We start from the raw sequence: 23,727 nt of genomic DNA, 5'->3' as shown, positions 1-23,727 counted from the left end.
ATGCTGGGCTTTCCATTCTACTGATTAGCATAAACAGTAAAAAATAAATAAATAAAAAATGAAGAGGTGAAAAAAGATCAGCAGAAATATCCTTAAGAGTATCTTAGGCTTTGAGGAATACAAACTTATGCATGAATGACTGAAGTCTTGTGCCTTACTCCATGGAGGAAATCATTATTACAACTAGTTTTTGTCATTTCCTCTGTAATTAAATTGGGATGATAGAGCTAGGCATGGTAGCTCCTGCCTATAATCCTAGCTATCCAGGCTGAAATCTGAGGATTGAGGTTAGAAGCCAGCGGATGGGAACAAATCCAAGAAACTCTTAAGCAGTGAATAGCCAGTTAGGGAGGTGTGGCTCATGTGGTAGAGCTCCCCTTGAGTAAAAAAAAAGCTAAAGGAAAGTACCCTGGCCCTGAATTCAAGCCCAAGTAATGGCACAAAAACAAACAGAAAATCCAAAGCAAAATAAAAAAATAAACTGGGATGTTAGATGCGTGTTGCTTAGCTTTCTGTTATCCTAAGATAGCCAGTTTTTAAAGGATAAAAGGTTTAGTTTGTTCACATTTCTACAAGTTTCTTTACCTTGGGTCTGTGATGAGGCAGCGTTTCGTGAAATGCCAGAAAGTAAAAAAGAGGAAGTGAAGGAAACCATTTTCCCATAATTCCCTTCTGATCATTCCCAGTGACCTGAACCTGTGATGCCTACCTCTTAGAGTCATGGCAGGCTGGGGACTGAGCCTTTAACATTGGGGACTTTGGGAGATGTTCAATATCCAAGCTATAGCACTAAGTATGTTTCTGCTTTATTCTTTAATTTCAGTGTTTTTCCCAAAGAAGAAACTTCATGATACTAGACTAAGTCATTCAGAGAAAATTAGACACGTCCCCTAAGATGTTATAAAAACAGAGGTTGAAAAAAGAGAGTATCAACAGACTTTAGCACCAAATAGAGTAATATGGATTGATCTGCACTGGCATGAGTCAAGGTAACTGTATTTGTGATGCAGCGAGAGACTGACTGGCCCTTCCAGCTTTGGTCAGGGACATTAATAAAGGAACTATCTTTCTCCTGACAAATCTTTTGGGGGCTTCTTGGGCTGTCAGGGGCCCAGGACAGCAAAGCAGGCCGACTTAGATGTGGAAATGAACGTGGTCATCTGTAAGCGTCAGATGAGCAGGTGGTGCTGGTGTGGAGTCACACAGCATTCATAAATGGGACTGGCTGGAGGAGAGCAGGGACTTGATTATTCAGGGCCACAGGAGCAAGGTGGGTTTCAGAGATTCAGAGGAGAGGGTAAAGGCGTGTGATTGACCTCATCATAACCGGGAAGGGCTGCATTGATAAAGGTTATCTGGGGAGCCAGGGGTAGATACCGAATCTGAATGACAAAGAGCATGGATTTGGAACTGATTAGAGAAATCAGCAACAGGATTAGCACGGGGTTGTATGTGCTGGGAAGGGGGTAGGGGTGAGTCATAGGGGACTTAGGGTTCTGCTTCAGTGTTGGAAGGGTCTGGAGGTTGACGTATTGCCAGGAAGTGGCAGCTGAAAGGCGTCACGGAGACGAGAGGAAGAGCTGTTTGTTCATCGCATCGAATTTGAGATGGCCATAAGAGCATCGATGGTCTGAGTCATCTTAGAGGGTCAGCAGGTTCAGGAGTGGAAAAGGAGGATGTGTTCATCACTGACCCACAAACTGGGTCCCCTGCCATGGGTGGGCTGAGAAGAGGACCTTGTCGTGGTTGGTTTAGACAAGCAGAGAAGCACAGCTAAAACAGATAGCGCTCTTTCCCTTAAAATCAATACAGAGCTGAGCGCTGATGGCTTACACCTGTAATCCTAGCTACTCAGGAGGCTAAGCTCTGAAGACCATGGTTTAAAGCCAGCCCCAGCAGGAAAAGCCGTGAAACTCTCATCTCCAAGTAACCACCAGAAACCCGGATATGGTGCTGTGGCTCAAGTGGTAGAGCGCTAGCCTTGAGCTGAAGAGCTGAGGAACAGCACCCAGGTCCACAGTTCAAGCCCCACAACTGACAGAAAAAGAAAAGAAAAGAAAAGAAAAGAAAATCAGTAGAGCAAAATAATGACCGCTTTGTCTGCCTAGCCAGGACAATGTTAGAATAATATAAGAAGCAATGGTCTCCACCATTTAGCAATGAGAATGACTGAATAATCACAAAGGAGAGGTATAACTTCAGTGAAGAAAAAGAAAGTATCCGTGGGTTTCATGCATATGTGTATACTAGAAATCAGTCATTTATTCCACGGATATTTATTTGATTCATGTTCGTTCATTTAGTTGTACAGAGGGGTTCTCATTCCACATAGTAATTTGTGAGTACAGTGAATCTTGGTCAGTGTCGCCCCTCCCATGGCTCTGTCCCTGTCTCCCAACCTCACTCATTCCTGTAGATTTACCTGATTCCACTTTTGCACGCGCATATTGAGGATGAGCACTGTGTCCACCCACCCTTCCTCTCTCCAGTGGTCTCGGTTTGTGTGCTAGACACAGTGCCCCATGAGAGAACTGGAGATGTTACAACACTGCTGAGAGAAGTCTTAACCTCCAGAATCAAACTGTTTGCATTCAAATACAGGCTGTGCCAGTGACCCATAGTGTGATCTTGGGTGAGTAGCTTAATGCGTGTGCCCCACTTGCCTGAGCTTTAAAATGAGAGTAATAATAGTATAGCATATAGCATGGTTGTAGTGCTTAAATGAGTTAATACTGACCTAATTCTTAATGCTTAAATCAGGGTCTGTCCATTTTCAGGCACTGAATAATTATTAGCTAGTATTGTTACTGCATTTGTGCAGACTCCATCCCTTGGGCAGTCACACCTCTAACTTTCAGCTTGTAGGCTGACACATTCAACACAATTCTTGTTCTGCCTCTTACTGCCTACCAGATTCCAGAACTTTTTTTTTCCTTTTCTTTTTTCTTTTTGGTTTTTGTTTTATTGCCAGTCCTGGAGCTTGAACTCAGGGCCTGGGCACTGTCCCTGAGCTTCTTTTGCTCAAGGCTAACATGCTACCACTTGAGTCACAGCACCACTTGTAGCTTTTACTGTGCATGTGGTACTGAAGAATCGAACCCAGGGCTTCCTGCATGCTAGGCAAGCACTCTACAACTAAGCCACATTCCCAGCCTCCTATTTTTCTTTAAAGGTCAAGATTTGTCCATTTCTTTGAAAATATTCAAAGGGGAAAAAACCCTAAAACAACCGTTAAGGATTTGGAAGAGGCATATCTATCTATCTCTATATATGTATATATGTAATTTACAAAAATGTCTTCACATCAGATACATGGTTTGTATGCATTTTTATCATATAAGTGGCATTTGTACCAAAATTTCTCTTTTTAAGAATGTCTGCCAACTGTATGTAATGTGTGTGTGTGTGTGTATGTGTGTGTGTGTGTATGAAATCTCAGTTCATTGTTGACCCTTTTCTCTCCCTGTCCTTGGTTTTTATTGAGTGTAGTTGTCTAGCAGTGGGTTTGGAAGATCTGTACTTGGTGTTGCTTCTGGTTTGGTTTCTGTCCCTTTTGATCTTCCTGAGTGTTTGGTTGTCTGAGCATTGAGCCTCTTTGCTCTGGGATGTTAAAGGACAGACCACAGACAGTGGCTCCTTTCCATCTTCCTGCCCCTAGCTAAGGGCAGTGCTGACGAGATGGGACATTTGAGTCTGACCTTTAACAGGAAGCTGTTTGTACAAAATCAAATGATTTGAGGGTAGGGCTCATTCTCCTATTCCATAGTAAACAATGCTAAATTTATTGGGGCAGTTTCTTATCTGACATGAACCTTTCAAGGTGTGTAAATATAACTCAAGAACACTTTTTTCACTTATTTTAAAGCTTCTGGGTTTAGAAGTGAACAAATATAGTGTATCTACAGATTCTTGGCTTTAAAGTTGAACAAATTGTTCAAATGGCTAAGGATAATTCTAGTTCTAAGTCTCAGTAGAACTTCCGATCTTTGTTCCAATAATATTAAACTACAAAAATAAGATCCTGAGTAAAGTTTTAATACTCATTCCTTCACTCAGTCTTTTGTTACCTGCTCCTACCTCCATACACACACACCTCAAAGGTTACATTTGTCCTTTGTTTTCTCTGATTTGATATTTATTTCCACTAGGGACGAGGGTACAAGCCAACACCCATTGGTTTGGAATGAAAGCTCTTTTCTCTAATTTCAGTTACTGTAACCTTTCAATGAGTCCAAGTCCAAGTCCAAACCCGAGCCTACAACTTCCCAGTCAATATGTTACCAGAAAGTGAAGAACAGTTAAACCATCTCTTGGTCCTTGTGCCTGGTGAGAGAAGCATTCAGGCAGGACTCAAACGTAAGCAAACATGATAGGAAAGTTTACTGGGGGGAAAAATGTGGCCAAGAAAAAGAGCACGTGGCATAGATAAGTGATAGGAGATGGCCCTGGAGCCTGATGCCGCCATCTTGGTTGTATTCCTCCTTACAGAGCTTGGCTTTGGGATAAATCGAGCAGGGAGTCCTTGGAGATGGCTGGTCTCCTTTCTGTTTCCTGTGAGAGGAAACAGAAAGAGGATTGTCCTGTCTTTATTTACTCATTCTTTTCTAGCCTCCTGCCCTGATTTCGTTGTCAAGTAGTTTGGGTTTATCACAGAACTCATCCATCTGCAAGTTCTATAGATCATAATTCCCCGATTGGTTGCTTTTCTACTAACTCCCCTCAGTATCATTAAAATGCTGTTCTCACCAAACTACTTACTAGCCAACTTCCTAAATCTGAAATCATTTACTTTGTGAAGTAACCTGCCAGTATGTCTAGCTAGTATGGATATGATCCATTGCTGATGGTTTATAGGAGTTATTTTGGGAATAAATTGATATAGGCAGCTGCGTTGGAATAGATCCTTGGGAATAGAATTCCTTGTTCATAGCCTGCTAGCTATGTCATTGCATAACAAACCATCCCCCACCTCGATTCCTGAAATAAACACCATTGTATTATTACACCTCACCCGTCTATTTGTTGCAGGGGTTTTCTGGCTGGTCCATATTTGGATCTTCTGGGTGACTCTGCTAGGTTCAGTTGCATTCATTCGCATCTCTAAGCCCAGCAGTGAATTGACTGTATCTTGGCTGAGCTCCGCTTGGGAAGCATCCAGCTGTTTCTGTGATGCTTCCTCTGTAATCAGTAGATTATCCTGGCACTCCTTCTCATTGTAATGATGACACCAACATAAGATAGTCCTTAACAAGCTAGAATCTACATGTGTTAAGAAACGAATATGCTGGCCTAGGTGAAGTCACATAGTAAAGTAGAGGATACTGAAAAGTCACGTGACAAAAGGCATAGATAGAGAACTGATCAGATGTACAACTTATTTGCATATACTAAGGTGTCTCTTGCTCAGCCCAGGGACTCTGAAGAGGCCTGTCTAGTCCTTGGAGTTTCTAGCCAATAACTGCCACCCTGAAGCATAAAGCAGAGCAGAGAGAAGCAAACTATATCCATGGATGATTATGCAGGGGCAAGAGTTGTCTAGTGCAGACAATGCCGAAGAACTATAAAGTGTTATCAAATAAGGTTTAAAAAAAGACTCGTGAGTGTTCTGAATCTTCCTCTTGATATATTACTGATTTTGGCATGTTTTCTTTGTCCTTTTTCTTGAACTTGCTACACAAGTAGCATATTATTGTGCCTAGATTTTTCCCTTGATGGTACAAACCTTTCCTTGGTTATTAAAGAAGCTTTGTAAATGTAGTGTCTATATAAACGTATTACTGAATGACTACACTGCCATGCACTTAGCCTTTCTTTTGTTGTTTAATATTCTGGTTATTTCCATTGTTTTGTGATGGTAAATAATGACTCAGGGAGCTTATTGATACGTGTTCCACTCTGGGCAGAAAATTCCAAGAGACTCCTTCTCCAAAATAACCAGGAAAAAGCTGGGCTGCAAGCTTGACTCTAGTGGTAGAGCACCAGCTAAGCAAGCAAGCCAAGCAAGAATGTAAGTTCCTGAGTTTAAGTCCCTCTTCAATTAAAGAAAAGAATATAGGCCGTCCTGACTTATGTTATGAATATGCCTATGCTTTGAGAATGGTTTCACTAGATTGAGAGCACCAGTTTCATCATTTAATTCCTATTTCATATTTACTTTTGCAGTGTGTATGTGTGTGCATGTATGCGTGAATTAAGTGGGAGCACAGTCATCTTGATTCATCATGTGGGGATCTATCTCAGGATTTCCTGGTAATTGGAACACTTAAAGCTGTTCCTTTACTGTTTCTTTCATTATTCACAGTGGCCATATTTCATCTTGTTCTCTGTCTTCCAGCCACTGCCAGGTATAGATATTTCTCAGTTTGGGCAACTTGTATATATTCCTTTCAAGAAGTAGAGACATCGACGCCTTACTTCAGAGCCAAGAACGTGCCATCTGTGTTCTCTGCCTCTCTGTTCCTTGCCCACTCTGCCCGAAGCTCTCCTCTGCATGGATCTCCCTTGTTCTGGGTAGCCTCTGGTTCTTAGCCTCTTGGAGAAGCAGTAATTGGCCTTTGGCCTGTGGTCCCTATTGCTTCTCTAAGCTGAATTGGATGCCTATCTGGCCAGAGAATTCTGCACCAAGCATGTGTAGTCTCTTTCTGAAGACCCCTTGTTCTCTCCCTGCCTGCCCTGGGCTGGAACATTGCCCACACCCATCACACCACACAGTCAGCAGCTTACAGATCTCATTCGCAAAGGAAAATTCTCACGTTGTGAATGCCTTTTGTATGCAATTATAATCTTTGTGAACTTAAGCTTTAAGTAGCTGTTCCCTCCCTTCCCGGTATTGTACCTTTACAGAATGAAAGGGGTGTCAGATTGTGTGTGTGTGTGTGTGTGTGTGTGTGTGTGTGTGTGTGTGTGTGTGTGTGTGTGTGTGTGTGTGTGTGTGTGTGTGTGTGTGTGTGTGTGTGTGTGTGTGTGAGCATGCATGCTAGTCCTGTAGTCCTGGGGCTTGAACTCAGGGCCTGGGCACTATCCCTCAACCTTTATATTCAAGGCTAGCACTCTACCACTTGAGCTCCGGCTCCAGTTCTGTCTTGCTGGTAGTTAACTGGAAATAAGATTAGCATAGACTTTCCTGCCTGGGTTGGAAATCCTCACATCTCATCCTCCTGAGTAGCTAGGATTACAGGTGTGAGCCACTAACAGAGCCAGGAGTCAGATTCTTGAGTGAATTTCATAAGCAGCTTTGTTCTCTGGAGGACCCTCTGGGCAGGTAGGGTTTCTTTAAAGCTCCCCATCAAAGCATAAGAACATATCTTGGGTTTCTTTATACTTCATTTTATGAAACTTCATTAATGCCTCATTTCATTAAAACTGGTCTCAGGTGGGGTGGTCATCTTTCCTTATTCCCTGTCTCTAGTCTCCTTGATTTTCCATTCTTGTCCTCTGCCTGCTTTTCTGGGGTGGGGCTGGAGTTCTATCCCTGAAGTAACTTGGTGCCGTTGAAGTTTCTAGAAGAATGTGTGTTAGTCGGCAGAGGGGCTGTGGCGGATCTCCCTGTCCGGTCATTCTCTGTACCACAGCTCAGTGACAATCAGGAAAACTTTGGCAACATGAGATGACTGAGACTCACCCAGACCCTCTCCTTTTCCTGGATGAGTATTTTGTCCATTTCAGCGAAAGATACATGTCTGTTTCACACTCTGAAGTCCTCCAAACAGCTGAGCAAAGTTGGGAAATCTGGGTGGATTTAAGACATAGGTGGAAAGACAGAAGAATACAAAAAGAAAAAATTGTGTGTGTGGGACATGGGGAATCCTCTGTGTGGAGACCTTGCTTGGTAACCATTTTGCCTCTTGTTTTTTTTGTGTGTGTATATTTATTTTGAGTAGATAACACAGTGACTTGGTTTGAAAACTCCAAATGCATAACTTAACTACACATCAAACAGTTTCCCATGGTTCCATTCCTCACCTACCTGGCCTCTTTCCCGCCCTGCCCATGAAGCAAGGTCTCTCCACTCCTGTGTCATCCTTCCAGGGTTTCTTCAGCCATATAGCATGCAGGCATATGCAAGTAGACTTTGACTTCCTGTTTGCCTACTTGTTTTTGTTCTAGTACTGGGGCTTGAACTCAGGACTCCACATTCTCACTTGGCGTTTTTGCCCAAGATGAGTACTTTATTGATTGAGCCACACTTCTGCTTCCTAATTAGATATTCAAATCTCACTGACTTTTCTCCCCTGGGCTGGCTTTGAACCACAATCCTCATATCTCAGTCTCCTGAATAACTAGGATTACAGGCCTGAGGCACTGGCCCCTGGCTACCGTTCATTTCTTTCTCTTCCCTCCTGAATATTCCTTTTGTCTATTTTTCTTTGCCTCTTGGCAGTCCTTCCTTGGAGCTTTGTTCGAGGAGGTGGGTCAGTAGTCATCCGTCTTGGTTATATCAAATACCTGAACAAGTTCTCACGTACATGCCTCTTATTTTTCTTCCACAGAGGAGGTGGAAAGTGAGAAATGGTTTCTGTCCACTGACTTCCCTTCAGCCACCATCAAGACTGAGCCGATTACGGAGGAGCAGCCCCCAGGCCTGGTTCCCTCGGTCACTCTAACCATCACAGCCATCTCCGCCCCTTTTGAGAAGGAAGAACCCCATCTGGAAATCAATACTGGGGTATGTTGTATTCCCCCCCATCTTACCCCCCATATAAACAGGTTGGATCAGAAGATACAGATTTCTACTCAAGGCATTTATTCTCTGGGTTTTAAATATTCAAGGTATGCATGAAAATACCAAGAATAGGTTGCTGGGCGCCAGTGGCTCACGCCTGTAATCCTAGCTACTCAGGAAGCTGAGAACTGAGGATCTTGGCTCAAAGCCAGCCCATGCAGGAACATCCGTGAAACTCTTATCTCCAATAAAACCACTAGAAAACTGGAAGTGGCGCTGTAGCTCAAGTGGTAGAGTGCTCGCCTTGAGCTGAAGAGCCCAACCAAAAAAAAAAATATATATGTTGACTGGTGTTGGTATTAGTTATATGACATTGTCCACAAAATACAAAGGCTTGGGGGTGGGAGGTGGGAAGGGATGGGAAGGAGGAGGCAACAGTGCTTGATAAGAAATGTACTCATTATCTTGCCCATGTAATTGTAATCCCTCTGTACGGTATTTTCACAATCAAAAAAAATACAAAGGCTTTGTCCAGGGAAATTAGTAACAAGGCTAATTTCATTTTTCTTTGGTTGATACTACAAAATGAAAAATTCATCCAGATGAGTATTTATGATGAAAGAAAACAGATTCCTCATGGTATTTTTTTTGAGCTAGTGAGTGAGGAATAGTTAAGATAATGGTTGAGGATGGGCCTGACATGGTGGTCTATTGCTTGTAGTCCCAGCTACTCAGAAGTCAGGAGGATTGCAGTCTAGCCTGGGTGAAAAAGTTAGCATAGAGCCAATCTCCACAAACAAGCTGATCCCAGTTATTTGGGAGGTTCAGGTAGGATGACTTTTAGGTAAAGACAAAAGGAGTAGAGGTGTTACTCAAGTGGCAGAGGACTTTTCTTGCAAGTGAAGGTCCAAGAGTTCAAATGTCTGTACTGCCCACAAGAGATAATGGCTGAATCCCTACCTTAGAGTACCACTAGGGGGTGCTAGTTTCTATGTCCTGTTTTGCTTTTCGTGTGCGGTGCTGAGTTGCCCTTAGCAAATTAAGGCATTTTCCTTCCTGTGGGTTCATTTTGTGTCGTCTCTGAAAAAGTATGAGAACTCAGGAATCTCTTTCTTGGCCAACACCATGGCCTACCGCAAGTAGGTGTTTTCTCTGAGTATTTCCTGTGTCTGAACTTGGAACAGAATCATGCTCGTATCTCTTCTGGTCCTAGCTTTCCTCTAAGTTCAGAGCCTCAGGTTCTAAACAGTGACTGTAGTAAGAGTCATCATGTCCCATGCCCTGTGAGCTAGATGTAGCATCTGTCTGTTCTGGGCCTCTGTACAGCCACAGCCTCCTGTATCCCCCGCTCCTCTTTAAGTAAATGCAGGGTGATGGACGGAGAACCCCAAAGCTGCCTCTGGTACCTTTTCTTGGTAGATCCCTGGATCTCTTTAGTGTATTAGTCTCCTTAGCCCAGAAAACTTTAAGCAGCAGTGTAGGTAACATAGCTAAAGCATAGTGCTCCGTCACTTCTCTTTCCCTGTGGGGTATCTCATGGTTGGATGTCATTGGTTGCTAGGAGAAAAGGGTGTGGCTTAATCAGTGCACAGTACTGTACTGCTGGACAGGCTGGAGGTCTGTGACCCTTTAACATTGTGCCAGAGTATTTTTGTCATTAGACTCCCACAAAACCAGTAGAGGAAAGCAGTGATAAGTGAGCTTGAGCATTTAATTAACTCATTAGTTTAGTGTTGTACTGGGACTTGAACTCAGGGCCTCACATCTTGCTCCACTTTTTCCACTCACTTGAGCCATACTTTCACTTCTACCTTTCTGCTGATTCCTCAGAGATAAGAGTTGGATTTGTCTGCTCTGACTGGCTTTGAACATCCATCCTCAGATTTCAGCCTCCTGAGTAGCTAGGATTACAGGCGTGACGCAATGGAACTAGGCAGCCTTGAGCTTTCTTATGATGATATCTTCAGGGCTCCATCAGCTGAAATGTCAGGCTTGGAAGATAGAAGAAAAATAAGAACTAGAATAACCCCAGTCAAAAAAGCAGTGCTTGCAGAGTCAAGTCTGGTCTGAGAGGAAGCAAATAATAAAGAGCTTGCCTCTGTTTCTTTAAGGTTGGTGTTTGTTTTTAAGAATGATGTTTGAAATTCTTCCTGCAGGTTGATTCCTCATGCCAGACAATCATCCCTAAGATTAAGCTGGAGCCTCACGAAGTGGATCAGTTCCTTAACTTCTCTCCTAAAGAAGGTATGGCCTTTCTTTCTCTATCCCACGTGGTCTGTCTGAAGAGAAACAGAACTTAGGTAAGAATGCTGGGTTCCTTGGCACTGTGGGTATCAGTGCACAGAGCTGCTCAGCTCTTTAAAACTTTCATTCCAAGTAAATATTTTGAAAGTGAAATATTAGTCCCCGTCTAGCTTAATTTCCAGCTAAGTCTTACTGTGCTTTGAATCATAGCTAGAAGGAGAATCTGCAATAGCTTCTGGTTCCTAGCAGCACTGGCTTCATCAAAACAACTCAAGTTTCCATCCTTTGTAAATTGGATGTATAATCTGTTTGCTAGGTTTTTGGTTTTTTGGTTTTTGTTTTGTTGTTTTGTTGGTTTTTTTTTTTTTGTACTGATACTGGAGTTTAAACTCAGGGCCTGGGTCCTCTGTCCTTTAGATTTTTTACTCAGAGTTGATGCTCTACCATGTAAACCACACCTCCACTTCTGCCTTTGTGCTGGTTTCTTGAAGATAAGAATCTCTTGTACTTTCCTGCCCAGACTGGCATTGAACTGCAATCCTCAGATCTCAGCCCCCTGAGTAATTAGGATTGCAGGCATGAGCCACTGGTACCCAGCTTCTATGTGAGGTTTTAAATGTTGACTTTGGATGACAGCACACAGAGCCCCTTCCTACATAGCGATGCTTCTGGCCTCAGATTATGTGTATCTTTGAGCTTTTTCCTGACATACATTTAGAACTACATAATGTCATACTCAACATTGTTTAGCCTTTTAAATTCTACCCATCAGTAGAGACCATCTCCCTCTTTCCTCTCCTGTGAATCCTGTTGTTGGGATTCTGGATGCAGACCCCTGGGTCTCAGAGGGTCTGGGGATGCTTTCTGTGTCTTGATTATCCACATGCTTCTGCTGGGATACCAAATGTCCCACCTCTGTGCCCGAGTTCATCACGTGACCTCCCTCTCTCTTGATATCTTCAATACAGGTTCATCGTGTGGTCAACAAAGTAGAAATTACTAGAAAGGTGTATGAATGTGCACCCATTGTTTATAAGCAGGGCTCATGGAACTATAATCTTATCTCTGTTCCCTCAGAAATAACTCCAGATTTGATTGGTGGGGATTTAATCAGTGTTGGTCCTTTATTTACCTCCACTGATCTGAATAGAAAGGGTGGACATTTTAAACTTCACAATATCGCCGAATATCAACATTGAGGCATTATTCCTTGGTGTTGAGCGATAAATGTGAATGCCTTCTAACTTTAGATTCCGCTTAAAAGTAATTTTTCTATGACATCAGTTATCACTATCAACTGCATCTTGTTCTTTTTAAGTTCATGTTGTGTTACGATTCAGACAGTGGGATAACCCCGATGATGGGTTTAGAATCTAGAGTCAATGAGGAGAGCTGTTTCAAGAATCAAGAAGAGAGCCGTCTTTCCTCATTACCCTGGACAAAGAGAGATAAGGACATTCAATATCCTTGAGTGCAGGAGAGTTTGTAGACCATCCTTAGTACTTCAAGTAACCCAAGAGTGTCATTTCACACGATGTTTAGAAATCAGATCCTGAAGCACTAGTTTCTGGATGGGCTGCTCGCCATGCATGGAGAAGGTTCAAGTTTGTGTCTCTGGCTTTTCCTGTCATTTTCATTTCTTTCTTTTGTGGAGTTCCCCCTGCTTGGGAAAGAGCAAAGTATCCGAATAACTTGGGCTTTGGCCAAGTGAGCTCTTGATACTCTTGAAATTCTTACTAGTTATTAGGAAAGTACCTGTACTGTACGGTACGAAGCTCCTGATTGGCTAGGCTACTTTCTGTATTTTTGTTCTTCCTGATCATCAACTGCTATGCATTCATGGCTATGAGGAAAACTCATAGAATACCTGCTTTCTAGCCAAGCACATATAGAGTTAAAGCACAGCTGCTGGTTCAAATGTTAGTAATTGAGAAAATGAGTTTATTTTAGAATATTCTTTGGCTTGAAAAGTTCCTATAGATACTAAGATGCTCAGGGAACTCTTCTGAGGAAAAGGAAAAGAAAAAGCAGCTGGAGTGGGGGTGGGGGAGGAAGGTATTGAAAAAAGAGAAGGGTGTGAGGGAGAGGCCTGCTGAGGACCTGGGAAGGGGGTGGCTAAGAGGGACACCCCTCTTGTGACCTCTGATAGTCAGGTCTTTCTGTCGGACCCTTGGCTGCCTGCCTGTTTGTCATCCACATGGGCAGTGGTGGGTGTGGTCATTTTTCTTAGGTCAGTCGTTGGATTAGAAAAGTTTCTTCCCCTCAGTAGAGCCCTGAGAAGCCTCCACTTGGAGAAAGGCAGAGCGTGGGGTGAGACACCTCCCACTGAGCTAGCCCAGCTGTCTGTAAGGCCTGCTAGAGCGTTCCTCTATCTCCCTTGGTTCAGTAATGGGTCCTGGGCACAGTGGACCTCTTCAGCCACTGTTCAGAAACAGAGAGAGGGAGCCCTAAGGGTGCCTTTGTCCAGGTAGGAGCCACACGGGGTTCTTCCATCAAAGCCTCGCCCTTCTGCCTCGCAGGTGTCTCCCTGACACCCACAAGGTGTCATCCGTCCTGGCAGAGTATAGCAGTGTCCCTCCCCCCCCAGGAAAGGCTTTGGGGGTGAGCAGGCTCCATACCAGGCCTGCCCCCCTCAACAAGGAGCTTTTCTCCAAGGACTCCACAGGGGCTCCAAGGTTTGCTGTTTTTCCTCAAAGATTTTCTTTTAAATGCATACTCCATTAACATGAGTTACAAGTCAGACTATCAAAAAAAATCCACAGTGAATAAATCTTGCCAACCGTGGTCACGTCACCCCCAAATTTCTCCCTGTCAACCGGGTATCATCCCCTTCCTAGCACCTTGGGTTTGCTCCCCGTGTCTCTTTCTGCAGAACGGGAATGCAGTTCTCATCCCGTGCATAGTGGCTTCACCCTGTCCCTGACTAGGTCAGCTCGGGGAGCCAACACAGGTGTTTAACCAGCGCCCCGAGTCCTGCCACGCCACACTACAGGGGGGTGAAATGGCGCTCTTTTCCTCAGCCTCCGTGGACCAGCTGCACCTGCCACCAACTCCTCCCAGCAGTCACAGCAGCGACTCCGAGGGCAGCCTGAGCCCCAACCCACGCCTGCACCCCTTCGGCCTGCCTCAGACCCACAGTCCTGCCAGAGCCGTGCCCCGCGCCCCATCCGCCCTGTCCACCTCTCCTCTCCTCACAGCGCCCCACGTGAGTATCCGCTGAGCCTTTGCGAAGAGACTGGAACCCTCTCCGTGTGGCATTTACCCTTCTAGGGAAGTTTCTGGTAAACGTTTCTCTTATATGGAAGTGTTTTCCGTTTTGTAGGGCTGTCATAAAATAACCAAGATGGGGTCAGTTATTTAAAAACAAGAAAAGAGGTTTATTTGGGCTTGGAGGTTTGTGCATGAGAAAGTGTAAGAGCATCTTCTCGGCCTTGCGGGGAGGGTCACCTACTGCTCCGTGCTTGGTGGAGAAGCAGAAGGATGCGGGCAGAGGCACAGGAAGATATAAGCAGGAGAGATGAGGGGTCGGTGACCCCCCCCTCTGTAACAGTCCACTCCAGCCCTGCGAGACCTACCCTCCTCCCACGAGAAAGGCACCCATCCCCCTCCTCTCCATCTCCCCTCTCAGCACAGCCCCACTGAGCCTCAACAGGAGCTGTGTTCAAACCATCGAGTGCCAACAACCCTCAACGTTATTAAACAGCTGCCCACAAATCTCACCTGGCCCCCAAATTCTCTTCCTTTTCTTCCGCTCATTTCCAGTCTTGACTTGTAGTTCCATGTTCCAAAGCTGCAAGCATGAGGGATCAAATTGTGTTCTTTTCTCTGCAGAATTATACCATACATATTGAGTTCTTAAGATATGTCATAGGAAATGTCTTTCATATTTTAGATAAACAACCTTGAAGAATGTACACATCTCTCTGGGATTAAATTCTTTGATGCCTAAAGCTCAAATACATAATTTAAATACATAACTTAAAGTTGGGTTTTGGGGGGGTATTTTTTGGTCATTCATGGAGCTTGATCTTGGGCCTGGGCACTGTCCCTGAGCTCTTTGGCTCAAAGCAAGTACTCTACCACATGAGCCACAGCACCACTTCTGGTTTTCTGGTAGTTAATTGGAGGTAAGAGTCTCCTGGACTTTCCTGCCCGGTGGGGCTTTGAACCATGATCCTCAGATCTCAGCCTCCCGAGTAGCTAGGATTAAGGTGTAAGCCACTGGCACCTGACAACTTAATTTTTTTAAGTGTGGGGTAACTATTTCTAGTGCTGGTACTGGGACTTGGAGTCAAGGCCTCACGCTGTTGCTTGGGTTCTTCAATCCAAGCGAGCATTCTACCACTTGGGCCATATTTCCACTTCCAGTGTTACATGGAGATGAGTCTCACAGATTTGTCTGCCTGCGGTGGCTTGAAATGTGACCCTCACATCTCAGCCTCCTGAGTAGCTAGGATTCTAGGAGTGGATTACCAGCACCTGACATGAACCTAACCAATTTTTTTTGTGGGGGGAAGTGGAGTGAATAAAATAGTATTTTATTTTTAATTTTTTTATCATTAAGTAGTTGTACAAAGGAGTTGGCCATTTAACAAAGCAGTTTATGAAGACAAGATGTCTTGAACAACGTCAGCCTTTTCAACATTCTCACCTAACCTTTCGCTCCCTAAACTGCCCAAATAGCTTATATCATATACATCTGTGTGCCTTCATGGACCATTCCATACTATGTATTTATGGAGGAAATCTGTCTCATGTCATACCCATGTATGTTTTCCTATGTCTACCTACCTGTGTAGGCTTTCAGCCCTAACATCTCCACTCAATATCAACACCCACACTGTGTCAAGAGCTCCTTTCTGACTGTAGGAAGAGGCATCTATTACTTCTCAGAATGCAGTGGTGCTGTTTTCTTGGAAGCAAACCATTCCCTTTTCTGTCAGAATGCCTGAATCTGAGTCTTATCACCTACTCTAAGCCTTCCCTCAGCCCACAAATGCATACCTCCTGTTTTAAAGCACGTTTAGGATAGTATAGTTTACCATTTCTCATCCTTTCTTGGGTATCAGTTCAGCTCAGGGTCTGGATCAGACGCCACTTGAGAGGCGGAGTTTGTTTGCAGCCTTCACTGCGTATGGTAGAGGATGCAGTTGTGTGGATATACGTGGGTCATTCCATTCTGGGCTAAATGAGATGAGTTCCAATTCTCACCCTCATTGCTGATGGTCAGCCCAGGACTGCCGTGGAAGTGGTCTGCAGGTGTTTCTCTGGGCCATCTAGCCTGTTAGCTAGAAGAGGGGGTGTGGAGCAATCCTGGTATGGGTAGAAGTAGAGCATCAAAGCTTTTGTACAATACAAAGCTCCAGCTGGATCTTCCATCGCTCCTGGGCTGCGAAGTCTCCAGGGATGGGGATATGGCGTCTGTATTTTTACTTATGTTTTTTCTTTTTTACAGTATGGGTACTGGGACTTGAAGTCAGGGCCTAGGCGCTGTCCCTGGGCTTTTTCACTCAAGGCTAGCACTCTGCCATTTGAGCTATTGCTCCACTTCTGGCTTTTTTTTTCCCCCTGGTTAATTGGAGATAAAAGTCCCTTCGATTGGTCTGCTCAGGCTGGGTTTGAAGCGAGATCCTTAGATTCTAGCCTCCTGACTAGCTAGAATGACAGCCATGGGGAACTGGTGCTGGCTCATGGTTTTACTTTACAAATGAGGGAGAGTAGAATGGGGGCCTCTTCACCCTTCCTGCTGCATTAGGATTCTTGGATTAAGAAGCCCAAGTTAAGAAGTGAGGCTTCTCTGAATCCCTGCATTTCACAGGCCCCGTGTCTCCCCTGGAGAGCAGGGAATGCCCATCCCTGCGTTGTTCGCCGGGCGCCAGGACAGATTCTTGCCACTCTCCTACGGTAGTTCTTGAGTGCACCGGGTTCATCCCTGTGACCTTGCTCTGCCCTGTGGTCTACCCAGAAACTGCAGGGATCTGGCCCACTGGTCCTGACCGAGGAGGAGAAGAGGACCCTGATTGCGGAGGGCTATCCCATCCCCACCAAACTGCCCCTCACCAAGTCCGAGGAGAAGGCCCTGAAGAAGATCCGGAGGAAAATCAAGAACAAGGTAAGCCGTTCACAGCGAGGCACTTCCGTGAGACGGGGGAAGGAGCCAGTCCTCCCGCTCTTCCTCCCGCCCAAGAGCCAGCGCTGGCGGACACGGCTCTGTCCACCAACACCTAGACCAGCTCACCCACCTTGTCTTCCTCCAGCTCCTTCCATCCCTTGGAGTCTTGGACTCCCAAAGTAGCGTACATACCCCTAGCTACCCAAGGACCCACTCCACGGGAGGCCTTCCATTTATACTCATTTTTCAAAGTCTCAGCCCTCTACATTTCACATTTATGATGGATATAACATATATATAATTTATGAATGTATATATGTATTAGTGGTGCTTATTTGCCTTTTTTTGGTAGTAGTAGTGCTGGGGTTTTGAACTCATGCTAGGTAGGCAGCCAAGGCTCATTCCAAGCCAGATTTTTTTAAATAATTTTTTTTTATTGTCAAGGTGATGTACAGAGGGGTTACAGTTACATAAGTAAGGTAATAAGTACATTTCTTATCAAACTTGTTACCCCTTCCTTCGTTTTTCTCCTACTGCCCCTCCCCCTCCCCCCTCAAGTGGTACAGATCATTTGCAACATATTGTCTTGTGAATATCGATGTTGCAGCGGTTCTTTCCTCGTCCTTTGTCTCACCATTTTATTGTTCCCCCTTCCCTTTCCTAATTCAAATAAATGTATATACAATACCAGGGTACCAAAATCAAATACAGTGACAACAGGGGATACACCCTAGGGGGAAGAACATACGAAAGAAAAAAATCACATAGTACATTAACAACAACAACAACAAAGAGAAACCTCTTGTGTCCATGTCTTGGAGTTCATTTTGCTTAGCATCATCTTATATGGTCATATGTACCTAGCTGTTGTGCTCTTCTGCTTATCTTCCTAGCTGGATTTTGTGTGTGTGTGTGTGAGGAAGTGGCACTGAGGTTTAGAACTCAGGGCCTCATGCGTGCTTGTGTGTCTTGCTTGTTTAGCTAGTGCTCTACCACTTGAACCACACCTTTAACCCTGCCTTTTGTTGATTATTTTGGAGCTAGAGTTTCATGGACTTCTCTGCCAGGGCTAGCTTTGAACTGTAATCGCCTGGGAGCTACCAGCTCCCAGCCAGATTCTTTTCTTTTCCTTCCTGCCTTCCTTCCTTTTTGTCTTTTCTTCCTTGTTTCCTTCCTTTCTCTTTTCTCTCATTCTTTCTCTCTTCTTTCTTCTTTCCCTCCCTCCCTCCCTTCCTTCCTACCTTCCTTCCTTCCTTCCTTCCTTCCTTCCTTCCTTCCTTCCTTCCTTCTCTCTTTCTCTGTCTGTCTGTCTGTCTCTTTCTCTCTCTCTGTCTCTCCCCCTCTCTCTGTCTCTCCCTTTCCCTCCCTCCCTCCCCCCCCTCTGTTTCATAATGGAAAAAAATCTCTTGTCATCTGATCTCTTCTCCCGGCTCAGCCATTGCTTAGTCCTCAGCCTTGCAGGATTGAGCAGGACTGACTGACGGGGCCAATGCACAAGAAAGCAGGAAGGAAGAGGCAAAGGCAGCAAAAGGCAAGAGTAAAGGGAATACTACTCTTCATCCATGTGCAGAACTAGCACATGTGTTTGTGCCTGTCTGTGCCCAGTTGGCTTTATTTGATCTAGATGGAGCGCTCTTCCACCTAGAAAGCCCTCACCTTTCAGAGGTCATCTCTGTAGTTTGTGACCTACAAGTTTGTTTGAACTTCTGGACAGTGCCTTTTTCCAAGGCCAGAGCTAATGGAGCCTGATGGTGATTCCTGATTGAGCTGACAAGTTAAACAAGCCGGAAGTGGGCACAGAATTGAGCAGGCCTTGCTGATTTCTATGTTAACTGCCTCCTGTCTTCCATCCACACAAAACTGGTACTGCGTTGGCAATTCATCCAGTTCTCTTCCTTGTTTCTCAGATTTCTGCCCAGGAGAGTCGAAGAAAGAAGAAAGAATACATGGACAGCTTAGAGAAAAAGTAAGCCTTCTAACCCCAGGCTGGGCTGATTGGGATGTAGGTGCTGGGTCTGTGGGAGGAATAGAGTTCCCCCTGCTTCTTGGGTACCTTGAAAGCCTGCATTGGATCCACTGTGCTTTGCCTGCCACCTAGTGGTCATTTGGAAGGGGTGGTTAGAATACTAGTAAGAAGGAAAACTAATGTCTTAGACATTAGAACCACAGGATCAGCCCAGGATCACCCCTTGCAGTCCTTGGAGGCTTTCTTTCAAGCAAGTACAAATATTGACATTCCCGAAACGTTGCAGAGGAGGCATGCTGCTTCTGCTGAGCCCAAGAAAGCCATGCTGTGTAGCCGGGTCAGGAGCCTGGCGTCAGTGCTTCATGCTTTATCATTTCTGACCACTGGAATTCATGCTGCGGGACAGTGGCTTTCTGCAAAAAGAACACTTGAAGGCACGCTTTGATTTTCTGAAAAGCCCGGACCACCAGGGGGCTTGTTTGAAAAAAGATGAATTCAATACAATTTTTATTAGCCTGAGAAGAAAAAAAAATTCTCTAGCAGACAAGTTTATACAATTTCAAATGAGAAAGAAGTCTCAGACCCAGAAATGAGTCATTCTGTGTACCCAAGGAAAGGAGTAGTTGGTGGATTCCAATTGATTCTAGAAGTATTGACTATTTGGCATGAACATAGCCCCATTCTGTCCCATCACTTACAAAGGCAATCAGGGCCCAGTATTTCTTTGTTCTGGTTCCCTGTTGACCCCAACCCACACTTGTGGCTTTGTAAGCCATGGCTGGCCTGGGAGCACAGCCCATAGCTCCAGATGTCCATACGGCAGAGGAGGAAAATGAGAACAGTGGGGAAGAGCTGAGAAGCAACAGGCGATGACACCCCGAAAGAGTTCCACGTGTCTGATCACCCCCAGTTACTGAGGTCCCTTGCTGAGGTCTGGCTACCTCCCCATTGTTTCCTTTAGTCTTTTCACCCCTCTTGGACAGGCTGGGCCTGTCTCTGTCCTCTCCCTTCCTTTCCGATCCTCCCTGCTGGCTGTATGGTAGATCATTGATCTCCTTGCTCTTTTATAGGGTGGAGTCCTGTTCCACTGAGAACCTGGAGCTTCGGAAGAAGGTGGAGGTACTGGAGAACACCAACCGGTGAGTGGCCCTGTGCTGACAGCCAAGGAGCCTGCTGGGGGTGGGGGAGGGGGAAGAGGGGAGGGGGGAAGAGGGAAAAGGGAAGGAAAATGGGAGGGGCCGAACTAAAGGTGTGACTGTGTCTCTTGGCTCAGGATGGCTGTGCTCCACCTACCCGTTCCTGCTCCTTGGGCCATCCCATGCACACGTGTGCACACATGTATGTGTGCATATACACACAGTAAACCTACTCTCACGTGAACACACTGGGTAAAACACACATGCTATTTACTTTTATCCTAAAAAATAATACAGAATTGATGGGGAAGCATGACAATAATTGTTATAAGGAGCTTAATAAAAGGTAGAGGAGGGTCCAACTCAAGTGATAGGCTCCCTGCCTTATAAGCAGGAAGGGAGGGGGAGAAGGGAGGGCTCCCAAAGAGTGAGCAATGAGAGAGTTCAGGAGAGTCTGGGAACAGTGTCACTTAATTTTAGCTACAGACCCTTTGTTAGTTGAAAAGAGAGCAGCAAATCAGGTTTTAAAACATGTGTGTGGTGTGTGTGTGTGTGTTTTTTTTGTTTTTTACTGAATTAAGGAATTGCATTTCAAACCAATCTGGAGAAACTGCAGGACTGAGTTCAGGGTTCTTTGAGCACTTGTGCCAGGCACTGTGGCAGCCGCTGAGCAGACATCTCACTTAGCCCTGTGAGATGGGGCTGTTATTTTATTCCCATGATGAAAGAGACAGCAGAGACTCTGAGCCAGGCTGTGACTCACCCAGGGTCACCAGACAGGAGCTAGAGCTGTTTACTCTCAGACATCTCCACACAGGAGGAGCATGTGCAGGTGTTACTCAGGGCCATAGAATGTGTCATTATGGACATAGAGTGCTCCGAAAAATGGAACTATTTGTTAATCCAAGAATCCTGTCACCCTTATTGTTACAGGTCTGACAAATCAAGTAGCAAAAAACAGATTTGGGTGGATGTAGGAAAATACTGATTAATAATTTTAGGGCTGGGCACAGGTGGCTCACACCCGTAATCCTAGCTACTCAGGAGGCTGAGATCTGAGGATGGTGGTTCAAAGCCAGCCTGAAAAAGGAAAGTGTGTGAGACTCTTTAGCTCCAGTTAACCACCAGAAAACCAGAAGTAGCACTGTGGCTCAAAGTGGTAGAGCGCTCGCCTTGAGCCAGATAGTTCAAGTTCAGTGCCCAGGCCCCAAGTTCAAGCCCCACAATGGACAAAATAATATTTATTATGATTATTATATCATTTTATTATGTTTATGTTTATTATTATTTAAATCTCAGCATTATTGGCTAGTAGCAGTTTTGAAGAGGTTAGGGTGGGGATCTAGCTAAATCTCTTTGCATGTTGTGGGAATTGTAGGAGGTGACCATGCAGTTGGCATCCACTTCCTGAATCTCTACTGGGGTTTACTGCTCAAACAGCAGGCTAAGGTACAATGAAGTCAAACTCCCATGGGTGGGAATATTGGATCCCCTTGTGGTTTCCGAGGCCAGTGTGGGTTCTGGTTTCACTGCTCACCTTTGGACATCGGTCTCCAGAGATGCCATCTCTGCTCTGTCTCTCTTGACTGCATCGTGGACAGGTTTCCTGAGGCTTTTCTTATTCTCTGGACCCTGCTCCAGAGAACCTGTGGAATCCTGTGCAGATAGGAGTCCCTAAAAGCTACCCTGACCCTTACAGCTGTGGAAGCCCTGTGTTTATAAGTAGGAAAAGTCCTGGCCATGAGTTGGGGTAAAGGAGCAGAGGAATCAATAAAAATAATCTAGTTTGGGTCCAGGCTTGATTTTTTTAGAAGCTCTGCTGCTAAGACTTGCCATGGCCACACGGGGGCAGCAGAGTCACAGCAGGGTGGTAGTAGAGCCTAGAGGGTACCTGTGAGGAAGGAGGGCCCACAGGGCCATATGGCCTGGGAAAAGCATCTCCCTTTCCCTCTCTAGCTAACTGTGTGGTTTCTTGTTTGTTTATTCTTGGACTATCTTGAAAATCTTTATTTTCAATTGTTGGCTTAAATTATATGTGTGTGTGTATCTATCTACCTATCTATCTTCAAACTAGTTGATAACACTCATTACTTAAACCTTTATCCTAGAGAATCTCTTCTGTATCTTTGCTTGTGTTTGAGCAAAGAACTCAGTCTGTCACCCTGTACTTTCTACAGTCCCAGAATCCTGCCCTGCCATTTAGCACAGCAATCCGAATGTATTCACTACAGACTATATTGGCTTTGCTTTAGCTTTCTGGTATAAATTCTTCACAGGCTCCTTTTCTACCAAGAGCTACAGGAAAACTGGCTTTCTGACCACCAGCAATTCTTCAGTAATTGCAGGCAGATCAGTCTTGAAGGGTTTTAGAACTATAAGATTGAGTCATATCTTCAATTATTAGCAGAAGATTTTCCCAAATTAAACTTTTGTTAGCAAATTTGAGGGTAAGATATCTCTACAAGATGTAGATTTCATTTCTGTTGGGTATATGTACTCCCTAGTGGGTTCACTGGCTGAGGTGGTAGTTCTGGTTTTGATTTTTTTTGGGGGGGGAGGGTCCGGTTGTGGGGCCTGAACTCTGGGCCTGGGCGCTGTCCCTCAGCTCTTCAGCTCAAGGCTAGCACTCTACCACTTGAGCCACAGCGCCACTTCCAACTTTTTTTTTTTCTGCTTATGTGGTGCTGAGGAATTGAACCCAGGCCTCATGCATGCAAGGCAAGTGCTCTACCACTGAGCCACCTTCCCAGCCCCATGGTTTTGATTTTCTGAGGAGCCTTCATGTTGGTTTCTTTGTTTGCATAATGGTTGTACCAGTTTATATATCAACAGTGCACGAAGTGTCTCTTTTCTCCACATCTTTGAGAACACTTTGTAATTCAGTCTCTGATAAAATGTCTCCTAACAGGTGTGAGAAGATGGTTAGTTACAATTTGATTTGTATTTCTCTGATGATTAGTGATGATGGATGCCTTGTCATGTTCTTTATTTTATTTCTTTATTTTTTTTTTCAGTTGTGGGGCCTGAACTCTGGGCTTGTCCCTCAGCTCTTCAGCTCAAGGCTAGCACCCTACCACTTGAGCCACAGTGCCACTTCCGGCTTTTTCTGCTTATGTAGTGCTGAGGAATCGAACTCAGGGCCTCATGCATGTGAGGCAAGCGTCTACCGCTGAGCACCTTCCCAGCCTCATTGTCATGTTCTTAATCACAGTTTTTATATCTTGTCTCTTCAGGTCCTTTGCCCACATTTTAATTTTAATTTTTTGCTGTTGAATTGTATGAGCTTCTTCTCTATTTTGGTTGTCAATTGTTTATGGTTATATGGTTTATAAATATTTTCTATAATACCTAGGCTACTACTTGATTTTATTGTCTCTTTAGCTGTATAGACACTTTTGAGTTTGATTCAGTCCCCGTTGTTTTCTTTTATATTTTCCTTAATTTAAGATGCATGTATAATATATGCCCATTTACAAATTCTAAAACCAGGCTGTTAAAGCAGGGAAAGGCTCTGGGCAGTCAGTGGTGTCATCCTAGCTACTCCAGAGACTGAGATCTGAGGATCAACATTTGAAGCTAACCAGGGCAAGAAGTCCGTGATACTCTT

General features: G+C 44.7%; 1 protein-coding gene across 1 annotated transcript in view; it reads left to right on the top strand.

Moving 5' to 3' along the window:
• Creb3l2 (cAMP responsive element binding protein 3 like 2) overlaps positions 1-23,727 on the top strand; it is a 112,272-nt gene that overhangs the window by 66,461 nt on the left and 22,084 nt on the right. Inside the window, exons 3-8 of the mRNA XM_069996862.1 lie at positions 8,490-8,665; positions 10,819-10,906; positions 13,927-14,111; positions 16,872-17,018; positions 18,926-18,984; positions 20,055-20,123. Coding sequence (XP_069852963.1) covers positions 8,490-8,665; positions 10,819-10,906; positions 13,927-14,111; positions 16,872-17,018; positions 18,926-18,984; positions 20,055-20,123 — 724 coding nt within the window. The remainder of the gene's footprint in view (positions 1-8,489; positions 8,666-10,818; positions 10,907-13,926; positions 14,112-16,871; positions 17,019-18,925; positions 18,985-20,054; positions 20,124-23,727) is intronic.

This window comes from Dipodomys merriami, unplaced genomic scaffold (genome assembly GCF_024711535.1).
Source record: "Dipodomys merriami isolate MVZ:Mamm:240054 unplaced genomic scaffold, mDipMer1.0.p SCAF_5, whole genome shotgun sequence".
Lineage (NCBI taxonomy): Eukaryota > Metazoa > Chordata > Mammalia > Rodentia > Heteromyidae > Dipodomys > Dipodomys merriami.
The sequence above is the reverse complement of the archived record's forward strand: the minus strand, read 5'-3'. Positions and strand labels throughout refer to the sequence as shown.